Raw genomic sequence first — 14980 nt, 5'->3', positions numbered from 1 at the left:
ATACTGGGTGCGGGGAGAAGACCCCCCAGTTTAGCTTCCTGTTTCTATTGGAATAGAAATCCTTTGCAGCTGCTGAGAACATTTCCTGCTGGGTTGTCGAGCTCTAGTTTGGATTGGCAGGAAGTCAGTGACCACCAGGAATTGTGGGTTTCTCACACGGATGTGTGTGGGGCTACGCTATGAAACGTTCCCAACCCAGGACAAATATAATAACCGTACAGCAATTTAGGTTTGGGTCGTGCTTTGGAGCCTGGGAAAGACAGACACCGCCGCCACTGCGGGAGAAAAGCTCAGTGTGTGGGGGCGGGCGGGGTGGGGGATGGTGAGAGGATCAGTGGTCCTGGGGTTTTCTCTGCGAAGCCCGGTACGAGTTTTTCCACCACGGAGACGAGTTTTTCCACCACGGAGACGATCCCACCCAGCTGCGGGGGCATTCGTTCCCTTTCACGATCCCAGAGGACATCGGTGTTACCTTCCCAAGCCACGAAAAACCATCCCAGTTAGGTAAGTCATACTGGGGGGTCGGCTGCTGTAAGACATGTGGCTAAGCTCACTGTCTCGCTGGTACAGCTCACACCGCCTGCGAAGTTTCCTCTTCCATCGCCTCAACAATTTCCCAGCGTTCCTTTGAAGCTGGAATAACGATGCTAAGGGCAAAATCTTCCACCTTGTAATTCTCCTACAGTCTGTTCCCCAGGTGATTTTAAGCAGCTAGAGAGGAAGGTGAGACCGGTGGACACTGTGACGCTAGGCCCTATATGGAGCAGGGAAGAAAGGGACTTTTTCTTTCCGTGAGTAGCCTTCCCGAGGAGCGACGGGTGACCTCTGCGTGTCCTTCCTCCATTAATTGGAACCGGGAGCCTCTTCCAGCCTCGTTCCCTTTGGGCCCCTCTGCAGTCTTTACATTGGCTCTTGTTCTCGCCCTCCCCCCCTCCCCCGCGAAACCCTTAAATCTCAGCCTTCCACGTCCCCATAGCTTTATTCACTCCTGCAACTTGATGATGACGTTCCTTCATTATCAGGGTCACCGTGACATCAGAAATCTCTGCCCAACCCACAGAAGGGCACCGATGTCTAAAAACAGCCACCCTGGGCCTCCGAGAAATGGAATTATGTCATCAAACTGGCCCTAATGAAAAGGGTGGATCGCCGAAGTCGGGAAGCAGCCTAGATGCCCTTGGACGGGCGGACGCTACACTGTGGTCGGGGCACATGCCCGCAACCCTGCCCAGCAATGGGAACGAGCGGCCCACACGGGTACTCCCTCGGGGCTCGAGGGACTCGGGCTGAGCGAGTAAAAGCCAGTCCCCAAAGGTCACACGCAGTAGGATTCCATTTACATGACATTCTTAACATGATGGAATTATGGGAATGGAGAACAGAGCAGTGTCAGCGGGGAGTCAGGGACCAGGGGGTGGGAGGGTGGCACGGGGTGGGGAGGAGCCGGGTGTGGCGACAAGAGGGACGCAGCTGCTCTGCTCGGTGGCAGGGGAGGAGGACACGGAGCACCTGCACGTGTGTTGGAAGTGTTCTAACCACACACACTCGCTCCGGTAATCGCTGTGCACAGGGGACATCCGAAGGACGCAGGGGACTTCCCGCTGTCAACATCCTGGCGGGGACACTACACTGAATTTTTCGAGATGTCACCACGGGGCACACAGATCTCTCTGTCGTCTCTTACATGGGAATCTGCAATCGTCCCCAAGAGCCTATTTGAAATAAGGAGGTGGTGCCAACTCGGGGCTGCTGCGGGGGACTCCCTCCGAGGAATGTGTGTCCACCAACTCCGGGGGTGGGGGTGGGGCAGAGCAGGTTGGCAACATTTTGACCCTTTGACCTGGAATCCTATTTCTAGGAATTGCTCTTAACGAAATAATAACAGCAAACAAAACAATAAAAGCGTCTGTTAAGGGTCGGCCCCTGTTCTGGGCGCTTTCCCTGAACCTGCGTGTCTTCACTGAGGGCCAGTCGGCTCCCAGGTTTGCGCCCAGACCGCTGCCCTGCGATGTCACACTGCGATGTCGCCCAAGATGCGTAGCTGGGGGTGTTCCTCTCGTCTTACTCATTACATGGAGTTGAGCTAAATATTGCATACACGACAGAACAATTACCTTTCATTAAGCCTCCGTGATGGAGCATTATACAGGCATTAAAATCCTGTTTCTCAAGGCGATTAAATGCTGTACCGGGAATGCTGCTAATGTGGTGCTGAATGAAAATGACCAGGATAAAAGATTATGTAAAAGACGGGCTGGCACACGTGTGCGCACGCACACCCACAGGAGAAACCAGCAGTGGGAGAGGTCTCCCCGTCTGGTGTGGTAACGGGTCATTTCCTTTTCTTTGCAGGCCGCTCCGCGTTTCTCAGACACTCCACCATGAATATGCAGCCGGGAGAGGCGTTCTCTCGCTCCCGCACTGGGGTTGGGAGTGGGTAGCAGGCCCGCTTGTGCCCGCTCCCGCCGAACAGCATGCTGCACTGCACTCGCCACGCATCCTTAGGAGACAAGAAAGGTCTTTGCCATTTTTATCTGGAAAGAATACTCTTTGGCATTAAGCCAAGCAGATGAGAAAATTAAATGACAGTGAACTGGAGGACAAAACCCAAAAATTTAAATAGCATTCAGCTAGGAACGGGGAGAGTTGGTGCATGAGAGGGAGGCCACCCGGAGAGATGCAGAGACGTGGGAGAGGGGCAGAGACGGTGTGGGGGCAGGAGCACCGGACGGAGAGCAAACACCGAGCCAGGCGCCGTCTGGGATGGAACAGGGAGAAGGTTCCATGGTTCCATGCCAGCCGCAGACGGGCAGGCGGAGCGACTGAATGAAGATCCTGGGAACCTGAGGCCATGCAGAGGGAAACGGGAGGGGGAGAAAAGGCCCCCTCCCCTCAGAGTCCCTCTGGGTCCTGGTAACCATGGATTCCTTTCTTTTCTTCAAGTAGATCTACTTAACTTCTTTAGACATTAATGACAAAGCAAACACTCAGCTTAACAAGAGTTAATTTAATCAGACTTAATTGGTGGGGAGTAGAGAGCAACCTAAGATCCCAACTGTACCAAGCAGCCAGCAGACAGGGAGGCAGCAATGTCAAAATCACACCCCAAAACGAAAGTGCATGAGACAGATGCTGCGACAGAGGGCTGACCTTGAGGGCCCGGAGGGCACAAGGGGCAGGGTGGCCTAAGGCAGGAGGGGAAGGGAAGGTGTGGGGTCCTCACTCTGCACCCCCACGCTCCAGCCCAATGCTCCCACTGGGTCAGGGCACAGTGGCGAAGCAAGCCTGAACCTTCGGGCCTCTGGAGCCAAGGAAACGTGGTGTGAGCTGAGGCTGGAAATGCGTTTACCATCCACCAGTTAAGAGCCCCGCAGCCCCTGAATCATGCCCCACCTCCCAAAGACACACATCCTCACCCCAGGAGCCTGTGACTGTCCCCTGATCTCCAAAGTGTCTGAGGGGCGATGAGGAGATTACCTCGGATGATCCAGGCAGGCCCTAAGTGAGATCACAGTCACCCGGGAGGCAGAGGGGGTTGACCACGCACACAGAGGAGAGGCTGGGACCGTCACTGCAGGCAATGAGTCCTCTACGCCGTGTGAGGCACGGACGGTACATGTGAGTGGGACCAAACTTCAGGGGGGACCCGCGAGGGGTGGGCTAGAGAGAGGAGACCCTGAGGGCTGAGGAGCAGGCCCCTGGCTGCCCCCAGAAGAGCTGGTGTGGGTCTGGGCAGGAGCTGGCAGGTTTGCAGATGGCGGGGACCAGCCGGGAACGTGAGGGGATCTCCTGTCCTGGTGGAGGATGCTCTGTAGCAGGACGCAGCTACCCAGGCTGTCTGCACACAGCGCCAGCTCTGACTCTGGCTGGCCGGGCCGCGGGCCCGCTTCCCGTCTGCGTCTGCAGCGGTCTCGGGCCTCCCCCGCACTGAACTCGTTTGTCCCGGCCGATCCGGTCACCGCTCCTGTCATCCTCCTGGGTGGCCTTGCTTTGTGTGTTTCACGTCTGGTGTCTGAGCCGATCTCCACTGTCACAAATAATGGGTCACAGGGGACTGGAACGGCAGAAGTCAAGGAGCTGAGAGCACGAGCAGTGTGCTGCGCCGGGGCTCAGAGGACTGTGTCATGAGGGACAGTCTGAGGGTGTCTCTCTGGCTTCAGTTTGCTTTAGTCCTTGAGTTCAGATGCAAAGAAGAGGCAACTGTGGACGCAGGACCCTTGAGTTTCCCCTCACGGGCCCTCCCCGGCTCCTCTGCCCACTTCCTGCTCTCCTGCGCCTGACCCAGCTCTGTTGTATCAGTTCCATGCAGCCTGTCCCTGGGGTCAGGGCTCCTGGGCGCCCCGTTGGGATAGGGAAGGGGAGTGGGAGGGGAGGGGAACCTGGGGCCACAGCCCCTCGAGGGCCTTCCACGGGGAGGCCTCTTGCAACGTGCAGCCCCTGCAGCCCTGTCTCATGGCGGGATGTGGGAACTGGGCAAGGGTGAAGAGACGCAGAAGGAAGCGCGTGAAAGCAAGACCTAAGACCGGGAGGCGGAAGGACCCAGGACCCCAACCTAGACCCAGAGAGCTCCGCCGTCCTGTAATCGAGCATCGCAGAGCTGGAGCTGAGCCCCTCGCACAGGCACCCTGGGAACAGGCGCCGAGTGGGCCGCAGTCGGAGGCACTGCAGCAAGACCTCGTGGACGGGCGGGGCCCCAGGAGCTTCCATCTGCCTCGGGGAGAAGGCCTTCCTTCCTCCCTCCCTTGCCTCCTCTCTCTCCTTTCCTTGCTATTGCTTGAAATTCCATTAGAAAAAGTGAGCATGGTTTTCCTGCCAGAAAAGAAATGTCTCGGAACGTGGGCAAGAAGGCCCTCGAGCGGGTCCAACTCAGCTCCACGCCTGCCGCCATGGTGGCTGGAGTCGCCTTCCCGCCCGGCTTGCTCCTGCCAGGCTGCAGACCTCGCCTGCCTGCTCTGCTTCAGGCACCCTGGCCCCGAAGATCGGGGTCGCTGCCCAATGCCGTGGACTTCTGTGATGCAACATCAGTGTCTTCCAGACCACACTGAGACCAGCTTCATACTGCTGCCACCGCCCGGGTCACACAGCACCCACGTCACTCGGCCTGTCACTCACCGTTGCACTGAACCAAAGGCTCGCTCTCGGGCTCACTGTGTTCAGTGCGATGCCTGGGGTTCACAGCAACCTCCTGGCCCCCTCCCCCAGAAACCAAGCCTGGCACTTCAGAGGGGCAGGCGGGAGCTGGAAGTGCCTCGAGGGGCCCCTCTGGTGTCTGGGCCTGACGTGGCACCAGGGCTGCCTGATCTGTTGTCTGGAGGCCACATGGTGCAGTCATTGCAGAGGCTGAGACCAAATCAGAAACCCCAGACCCAGCGGGGGCCCCAGCTGCTCTAGTAGCAACACCAGGAGACTCGGGGTCCCCAGTCCCTGGAGACGCCTGGGCTTTGGGGAAAGGCCTGGGAGAGGAGATGTGGGGCGAGAGACTGGTTTTAAAAAGGGGGAGTGGAGCTTGGTACGCTCTGGGCGATATGGCGGGGAGCAGCGGGTGAGGGTAGCCTGTTGTCTGTAGCTCAGAATGTCAGCCTGAGTCTGCTGGCCCACTCAGCCCACACCTTCCAGGCTCGTTCACAGGAGCCCCTTGGAACAGGTGGTGATTGTGCGGGTACACACTTTCGCACCCGGGGAGACAGCTCGGACTCCGAGAACAGCCTCCACCTGCCCCACCCCCCCAGGCGTCTGTCAGAGTTCCTCCGTCACCCAGGCACCCGTCTGCACGTGTGTGTCCTCTAGGCTCCCGGAGGCCGTGACCCATCTTGGTCACCTTCTCAGCACGGTGCCACACGGCACTGTTTCAGGAAACATTTGCAGAGGAAACTCACTTTCAACTTGGCCATGGGAACCCCTCTCCTGACCCTGGCTTCTTGGAAGATTCCAGGCTGTCTCTACCAGCAGGGCACAGGTGCCACCTCCCATCTCTGCTGTTTGGGGCTCAGCCTTCAAAACACCATGTGCAAAATGGGACTCAAACCCATGTTGGGACCATGGCTGCACAGCCTGGCAGCTCGGGGGGACGTCAAGTCCTGAGGACTCCCGGTGGCCACGTGGTCACTCACAGGCCACCTCTGGAGTCACGCTTCCCAGCACTTCTGGTATATGAACTAGGCTTTGGATGGTCTGTTCTTCACTGTGGCAGGAAGACATTCTAGTTTACACCAGACGCTTACTGAGAGATTTCGGCGTATGTCTGACCGTGGATTTTGAACCTTTAACCGCCACTCACGCTGTAACCTTTCCCTGTGTTAAACGCAGCCCTGAGTGAAAACATTTTTGGCGGCTGTTCCCCAATGCACTTGGGAAACAGCGGGACCCACAGACTCTCGACAGACGCAGTCTCCAGCCACACCCAGCTGCTTCTGCTGTTCGTCGGCCCTTGGTTCGGTGCTCTGGGCCAGCTGCTCTGTCGAATGTAAACTCCAGGTGGAGAGATTATTGACCATTTCTAGGTGATAATGTCAAATGCACTGCCTCCTTTCCGGCTATTTGTGAGGCAATAAAAGCTTAAAAAAAAAATTCCAAAGGCAGAAGCCGTGAGGATAGACAGCGTCAACCACTGGGACCTGTCAACTGCTCTGCTTACAAAACGAATCGGCGCAAGGTGAGACGGGCCAGAGGATGACCGAACCCCGTCTGGGCAGACAGCGCTCTGGTCACCCTACGGCTGCCATTTTGCAGTGGTGACTGAAGAGGCCAGGGAGGCACTTCTTCCTGCCAGCAGTGTCCTGGGTTCACCGAGGAGAGCTGGCCTGTGCCGAATCATGCCAACTCCAGCCATCCTGCGGTGGGCTCTGACTTGGTGTCCCTGAAGCCCCCGAACACCTCCCAGGGCTGAGCAGCTCTCCCAGGCTGCAGGAGGGGGCTGAGGGCCGTGGGGGAGGTGTGGCCAGCAGCCAAGTGACAAAGCCGGCAGAGTCTCCGGGCCAGGCCGTGACAGACAGCGCTAGCCATGCCCTCTCCAAGCACAGCAGGTCTTAGAGCTTGAGGCTCCTTTCAGGGCTCGCTTTACTGTTAAGTGCTGTGGGCAGCACTGCCACCCCCTCTGGAAAGACAAATGGACCTGAAGCCTGGGAACCATGCCTGCGCTGAGTGCTCACCCTCCCTCCCCTCCTCCTCGCAGCCCTGATGGAGCTCCACCTCTGAGAGGGCTGGAGGAGAGACGAAAGGCATTCGCCCATTCTATTCGCAGGCCTTTCCTTGGTGGGAAGAATGGGGGAACCCTGACTGCTGTGGCTCAATTGGTTGAGCATCGTTCTGCAAGCCAAACGGTCACAGGTTCCGTTCCCGGTCAGGGCACATGCCTGGGTTTCAGGTTCGGTCCCTGGTCAGGGCACCTATGGGAGGCAACCAATCGATGTTGCTTTCTCACACCAACATTTCTCTCCCTCTCTTCCCCCCTCCTTTCCCCTCTCTGTAAAATCTAAACTAAAAATTAAATTAAAAAAAAGAAGAATGGGGAAGGAGTGCGGATTGGGGGCTGATCTGGGACACAGGGTCACACGGTATCATTGAGCTGGAAGCACCCACCAAGCACGCCTGGTGCCGAAAGAACGGCGGATGCCCACGGCCGCACGCCAACGGGCTCTCCCAACCAGACCTGAGGACTTGGCCACCTCGAATCCACAACATAAAAAACATAGATAATAGGCAGATAAAAATAACCACGACTTTACGTAGCGCTCACCACGTGCCGGCCCCGTTTTAGACTTGACACGTATTCATGCATTTAACCTTCACAACCCACTTCACAGAGGGGACACCAAGGTGCGTAAGTAACTTGCACACACGCTCCCGGGTTCACACGCTGCCGGGTTCAAGTGCAGACCAGCTTGCCCCAGAATCCGTGCTCTTGACCATGACATCATGCTGCTGCTAAATGGACTGAGTGTAATCAAATCTGAAAAGCATCTGCCCGCCCTGGCTAGTGCAATCCTCTCCCCGCCAGCAACATGTCACAGGCCACACCGCACAGGAGCCTCCTACATACACGACTGTGACCAGGAGGGTTTCGGGGGGCGTAGTTCCTCATAACACACAACAGCGCACCCCTGCACAGCGGGCCTGTGCTTTGCAGGCCGAGGAAGCAAGACTGAACGGAGGGTTACAACGTATCAGGCAGATTTGGGGTGGATGGACGGGTGGACAGAACGTGCGCACCTGCCCAATGGGACGCTACTCCGACTTCGCGTGGGCGGACGGACATTCTGACACACGCTCAAACACGGGGGAACTTGAGGACCGGGCGCTGAGTGAGGCGAGCCAGTCACGCAAGGACCAATTCTGTGTGATTCTACTTCCATGAGGTCCCTGAAGCTGCCAGACTCACGGAGACAGAACGCAGAAGGGTGGGTGCCACAGCTGGGGGTGGGGGCGGGGAGCGAGTGCTTAACGGGGACAGGGTTTCAGTTTGGGAGGATGGAAAGTTCTGGAGATGGACGGTGGTGACGGCTGCTCAGCAGTGTGAATGCGCTTACTGCCACCGAGCCGTGCACTTCGACGGTAAAACTTCATGTGTACTTTTCTACAATTTTTAAAAATGAAAAAGAAATGTTAGCAGGGAATCTAAGGCCAACCGAATACAGGGTTCTGGCTCGTCCTTAATTGTGTCCAGACCACGTTTTTGGGGGCACCACGAGTTTCCGTTCTTGGCATGTGCTCACGGTGGGGCCAGGGGCCAGGCGGCTAACCTGCACCATTACCCGCAGAGGTGATTTTTGAGTTTGGAAATGTCTGAAGCCATCTGCACAGCGCCTGGGAGCATCTGCATGCGACCCACTGCAGGACCGTGAGCCCAGGTGCCGGGAGAGACGCCTGCACCTCTCCCGCAGGCGGGCTTTTAGGTCTGCACTATATTCTAGTATATTTTTTTCTCAAAAACACTCAAACCTTGGGTACACAGATCCTTAACCACAAATGCAGGAGGACTCAGCCTGGTGAGATGAGCAAGAGGCTGAGCACCCTTTCGAGCTGAGCCGCTGATCTGCAGCTGCACTGGCTGCGTGCCACCCGCCTGCCCTGCCGGCTGGAGCTTCTGCTCTGTGGGGCAGAAGCAGGGCCGGGCCTGCGCCTGTCTGTCCTCGTGAAACTCCTCTAGGTGCACAGCTCTCATCTCCCCACCTGTCTGGCCAAGGGGGCAGAATGGGAAGCTAGGGCAACTCCTTCCCCGGGGCAAGTCCAGCTGGTGGCACTGCCCCCCACCTCCCCGGGCCGGCTGCCAGCACTGAGACCAGCCTCCTGGCTGCACCCCGCTTTGCCTCATTTGTACTTGCTCACACTCGCAGTGTGACATGAGTGTGCACCCTCCCTCTGCCCTTGTCCCTCTTCCCCGATGCCCAGAGTGCATTCTGCGGGCCTCCGAGGACAGGCAGCCCCGCAGCCCCTAATGGCTCTGACGAGGACCCCTTGGCTCAGGGTGTGAAGCGCCCCACTTCCAAGATGAGTAGCCTCCATCTGGCTGGAGACAAAGGTGCCCGGGATGGTGGGACCCAGGGTGTCTTGTGGTCCTTGGCACTGCCTCCCTCTTTGTGGTTCAGATTCACAGGAGGTTCACAGAGGTACAGAGCAAATGCCAAGAAAGAGCCTGCCATGGCTTCTTCCAGAGTCTCCTAGTTAACAGGCCCAGGGGAGAGGGAGGGGCGTGCTGTGCCTGCCTGGGCCAGAGGATGGGCCAGGTTCACTGGGCCTCCCCGAGTGACCAGCACTCTATGGGAATTACTTAGCGCCGTCTGCAGTCACCCCACGGGAGGCACCACCACTGCACCCTCCCCCTTCCCCGAGGGCAAAGTGACTTCCCAGCTGGCAAGTGGCAGAGCTGGGCCGTCTATCCCAACACCATGACGGCCCCGTCCGTATGGCCGACAGGAGTGGCGCCGGCCCCTCCGAGAAGGGGCGTGTGATGCTGCTGCACTCAGTCTGTGATGGGCCCATGTCATCATCTGTCAGCCCTGATGCTGGCAGTCGGGTTCACGCCTCCGGCCATCCCTTTCCCGGGGCCCCCGGGTGTCACAAATGTCTGGTTTAAGTGGCCTTCAGACCACAGCAAGTGGGAAGGGGAGAGGCGGGAGGGGAGGGAGGCCAGCAGCTCCCCGACTTCTCTGCGTCCTGGGGCTGGGATTTGGAGACGCGTTTCCAGAAGTTCTTTCGGGGCAACAGCGGCTGGACTGGTTTGTGTCAATGGCTGGTGTGGTTGTCGAAAAAAAGACTGAAAATCGCGACACTCGGTTTTCACAGCCTGGCTCTGACGCGGCCGGAGACGGACGGGATCAGAGTGGCCCTGCTCCTTGGCTCGCTCATCCCGGCTGTATCCGTTTCACACTGGAAACCCCAAAGGGAGTGGAAGCACCCCTCCAACCTGCCTGGGTTGCAATTAGCTTCTGTTACCATTTTAGTATCTCCTTAAAGGTCTTAAGTTATAACCATTTAAAGGAAGAGAAATGGACTTTGTTGGAACCACTGACGATGGCCAAGGGGGTCCACCTGGCAGGAACGAGGGCAGCAGGCAGGTACTCGGAAGCCCAGAGAAGTCACGGGTCTGCCTGCCCTGCATAAGGGTCCTGCGGGTCCGAGGGAGAAGGATGCTCGGAGCGGTGGGCGGAGCAGGGGAGCCGGTGTTAACGCGAAGGGAAGTTTCCATGGGGCTTCGCCAGGTGGCAGGACAGACACGTTCTGGCAGGGGGCAAGGTGCCTGTGGAGGGGACTCAAGGTCCCACTGCGCTGACCACGCCGGACAAGACCTGGGTCAGGTAACCCTTTGACCAGCAGAAGATAGGACTGCCCTGAAGATGGGCAGCCAGCAGGAAATGCTGGCTGTGTTTGTGGCAAAGGCAAGAAACAAAGGCAGAGGAGGCTGAGGTCCTTTGGGTGGGGCGGGGCAGGGGACACAGGGAGAGACAAGCAGTAGGGAGCACGAGTCCCTCCAGCGAGACGGCCGGCAGGGCGAGCAGACGCCTGGGCTCCGAGTGCAGGCGGAAGGGCCTCAGCCACAGAAGAGAGACGGAACCTCCAGGGTGGGGACGATGGGTCAGGGCCCCGCAGTGCCATGGCGGGGGAGGGGGGCTGTGTGCTGGCCTTGGAGGCATCCAGGGGGCATGATCTGGGGTCCCAAGCTGCAACAGGGCCAAGCTGGGTGAGAGATGAGCACCGTGAGAAGGACCCGCAGGCTGAGCATACTGGGTGCATGGTTCTCACCAGGAGGGCGGAGCAGTCCCCGGTGCAGGGGAGTGGGGGGGTGGGGGGGGTTAGTTAGGAGCTAGGAACTGTCCTCTGTAGCTTTCAAACACTGCTCTTCCCTTTCAGTTTTTCTCACTTGTTTCCTTGGTTTAGAGTAGAAACAACTTAGCGAGTGGCTGTTTGCTAATTAAGACCTGGGTGCCAGCTGCAGATCGAGGCAGGGACAAGGACACAGCAGCCGGAAGGTGGTCCCAGCAGAGAGCCGGCAGGAGGGGACTGTCCACATGGGGACTAACTGCTAGACCAGGGCAGTGCACCGACGGAGGCGGTGCCTTTCAGCAGGCCTCAGGAGCTCCAGGCCCGGCAGCCTTGCTGGGACCAGGCTTCTCACCATGCCCCAGCCCGAGGCGAGGCCTGGGGATGCCACCGAGGCCTCCCTCTGCCTCATTCGGAAGGTCGGCAAATCCAGGCCTGGACAGGCCACCAGGCAGGAGCCCCTCGGGCTCCTGGTGTCAAGGGCATTGCCCTGTCACGCCAGAGGGACCGTCACTCAGTGGGACTGACTGAGAGTCGTGAATGGCACGTTCACACTGGACCCCAGCACTCGGCACATAGTAGGTGCTCAGTAAACGTGTCTGGAGACCTAAGTGGTTGGCCTTGCCCCGTTCGATTCTTCCAGCCAGCAGCACTGCAGCGGTACACGCACACGACAGCCAAGAAACAGTGGCACGGAGGGGAGGGGACTAGCCCAGGGCCACGGCGTGGAGGTAAGGACACAGCACTGGCCTCTGTTCAGACACTGTAGCTGTCCACCTGCAGCTTTGCTGGAGCAGGTAACACCCATGGGAGCCACCCTTTGGAGAAAGCGTGGAATGACCGCAGTGGGGTGACTTGGGGGACAGAGAGTAGAAAGAATGCAGGAGCCACAGGACAGATGATCAGACAGGACAACAAAATCCCCTTGTCACAGTGTCACACACATGCCTTCTCTCCCCCCCACCTTGGAGGCAGCGTGGGGTCTGTGTCCGTGACCTTTCACAGACAGGACGGGATGGAGACAAGGGTGACAGAACCTGGTGGCGTGCGGGGAACATCTGAATCAACCCGGCGTTTGGGGCTTTAAGAAAACTCAGCCCTGAGCGGAAAGAGCCCTCAGCTGAGAGAGACATCTAAAGTGCCGACAGCTGCCGGTGTGGAGTCCCAGGGGAGTGAGAGGTGCCCAGGGTCCAGCACATGCCTGCAAACCCCAAATGATCTGGCTCTTGGCCAGGCTACAAGTCCAGGTCTGAGCTTCCAATAGTGACAACAACAAAGGGAGAGGCCACCGAGCAAGGTCAAGGATGAGTAACAGACACCACAGGGAGGGCAGTGGTTTAGAGACCACGGCCCACTTCCTCCTCACTTGTGTCAGCTAAAGGACATTCGCGGGACAGAGAGAGCGCGCACAGTGCCGCCGTGCTTCGGCGGTGTCCCCAGCTCTGTGTGATAAAGATGATGTTACACCGCTTCAGACTAGCAGCTCAGCTCAGGGCAGCCCATGGACTCACTCAAGATCACAGAACAACCTCAGATCTGGCCCCTCCCAAGGCCATGGCCTCCCTCCCAAACACAGGTGCCCGAGGTCTCCCAGAGCCACCCACAGGCTGCTTTCCTGGAGGTCACCCCAACCCCGGGTGTGGCGCCCGGGGAAAGCCACCCTGCCCACAATGACAGCAGAGCAGCCGGGCGGACTCCGCGCTCACCGCCCACCCTCTGACACCGCCCACCCTCTGACCCCGTCCCCCTGCACCCACTTCAGCTGCGCCTCTCGGGAGTCCTTTGGGAAGGAGCTGTCACTCCAGACCTGGTAACTACACCTCATGGCGCCTCTTTGGAGGCTGCAAATGGCTGATCCTTGACACTTCTTCCCTGGTGGGGCAGAAACGAATGTGCCAGTGGATGTGTGCATGTTTGCTTGTTTGCATGTGTGTGTTCTCCATGTGCTGGCATGTTTTCACATGCACGTTGTGTGTGCATCTGTGTGCACACTGGAGCGGGGGTATTCGGCAAAGGGCCATTTCTTCCTGTGGGGAGGGTGTTATAAATTCCTCCGCAGTCCCAGAAGTCAGGAGACTTGGGTGGAGTTCTGTGTCTGCGGCCGCCCACCTGCCCGTGCAGATGCGGCCTGTCTCCCGTGTCTGGTTCTGGTAAAGTGGACTACAGCGGGGGAAGGGGAGCCCGTGCTTCTCACTTCACCAGGATCAAAACTGGGGACGAGGTGAGAGTGAGGTGGCTTGTGGGCAAGTCGATCCGCTGGTGGAGGCACATCCGAGAATCAGAGGTCCCCCGCGCCTGCTCTGTGCCTGGCTGGGCATCCTGCCCTGGCTTCCCGACTGGGATGTTCCCAGGGAAGAACAAGGTGACACCATGTGCAGCTGCTGTTTGGAAGGGTGGCCTCACTATGGCTTTTCCGTGGGGGGAATCGAGGGGAGACTAAGAAAGCCCCCATCCAAGCCAGCTCACTTATTGCCCCTCCCTGACAGTCAGAAGCAGGGCTCAGGAGTCTCTGGACCCATGCCAGGGGCTTAGAAGAGGCGGGGCCACCGACAAAGGGTCTGCTCTGGATGCCTCTCAAGTTGGTTAAGGACGCAACATTTGGAGGGCTTCATGTTTCCAGAGGAGGGCAGATGGACAGCAGAGCCCGTCCAGCAGGCCACCCAGCCTCTCTGCGGGTCCAGGAGGTAGCGCAGCCCCAGTCCGCCCCTCCGCTGTCAGAGCTGACCACCTGAGGGAAACGGGGACAGGGACGCAGCCAAGCAGCTGGGAGCAGCCCCCACTGTGCCTTCCCGCACCTGCTCCCCACCGGCGGGAAGCCGCACCATCGCGCAGGGGGCGGGCTTGCTCTGGCGCCCTCCATGAGAGGGGACCGTCCGCAGGTCTGACCACCAGCTCCAGGGCATCTGCCCTGGGGTCGTTCCGCCGGAAATGAAGTGGGTTAACCTACCAGCCTCTGAACGTACAAACTCAGCCTACTCAGATTTGTTACAAAGAAAGCTCTGCCCATGAAATCTGAAAACTACCGCCCTACGAATCGCCCCCTCCCGCCGCGGTCCAGTTCTTGCGGAGACCCGCCCCGCAGAGCCCTGCCGCCCCCCGCCGAAGTTGTCGGAGACCACCGTCCGGACCGCGGACGCCGGTCCCCCGCCCGCCGCGGCGCCGCGACCCCCGGCGCTGGCACCCGGGGAGGGGCCGACGCGGCGGGCTCGCAGGGCGGGGAGGGGGCGTCGGGAGGGGACCCGCGGCCGCGCGGGGTTAGGTGGGGAGGGCTACCTTCTGAATGCGTCCGTCGATGTCCAGGTAGATGGCCTTGGGCCGGTAGCTGGAGGGGCCCGATCCCATCTTGCGCCGGCGGCTGCACTTGGACTTTTTACTGTACTTTCTCGACGCCAGCGGCGCGGGGAGGGCGGGGAGGAGGAGGGGGCGGGGGCGGGCGGCGGAGGACCGGGGCCCAGCCAACCAGAGCGCGGCCGCGCACCCGGCCGCCCGGCCGCCGCCTCCGCCGCGCGCGTCCGCAGCTCGCGCTCCTCCTCCCGCCGCCGCCTCCCTCCTCCTCCCTCCTCCTATCTCCCTCTACTTCCTCCCTCCTTCCCCCATCTCCTTCCCCTCTTCCCCCTCTCCTCACCTCCTCCTCCCTCTTCTCCTCCTTCCCCTTCCCCTCCCCTCACCCCCCTCTCCCCTTCCCCCTCCTTCTCCCCTTCCTCTCCCTCCTCCCCTTCCTCCG

The 14980-nt window shown here is 59.3% G+C and overlaps 1 protein-coding gene across 2 annotated transcripts in view; it reads right to left on the bottom strand.

The window, feature by feature from the left end:
- Positions 1-14656, bottom strand: part of PDE9A (phosphodiesterase 9A) — an 87274-nt gene extending 72618 nt beyond the window's left edge. For both annotated transcript variants that reach the window (XM_053917413.1, XM_053917417.1), the window contains exon 1: positions 14530-14656. In XM_053917413.1, the coding sequence (XP_053773388.1) occupies positions 14530-14598 (69 nt within the window). In that variant the 5' untranslated portion in view covers positions 14599-14656. The remainder of the gene's footprint in view (positions 1-14529) is intronic.
- Between the last annotated feature and the right edge of the window lie 324 nt (positions 14657-14980).

This window comes from Desmodus rotundus, chromosome 2 (assembly GCF_022682495.2).
Source record: "Desmodus rotundus isolate HL8 chromosome 2, HLdesRot8A.1, whole genome shotgun sequence".
NCBI classification, from domain to species: Eukaryota; Metazoa; Chordata; class Mammalia; order Chiroptera; family Phyllostomidae; genus Desmodus; species Desmodus rotundus.
This window is presented reverse-complemented; position numbering and strand designations above follow the sequence as displayed.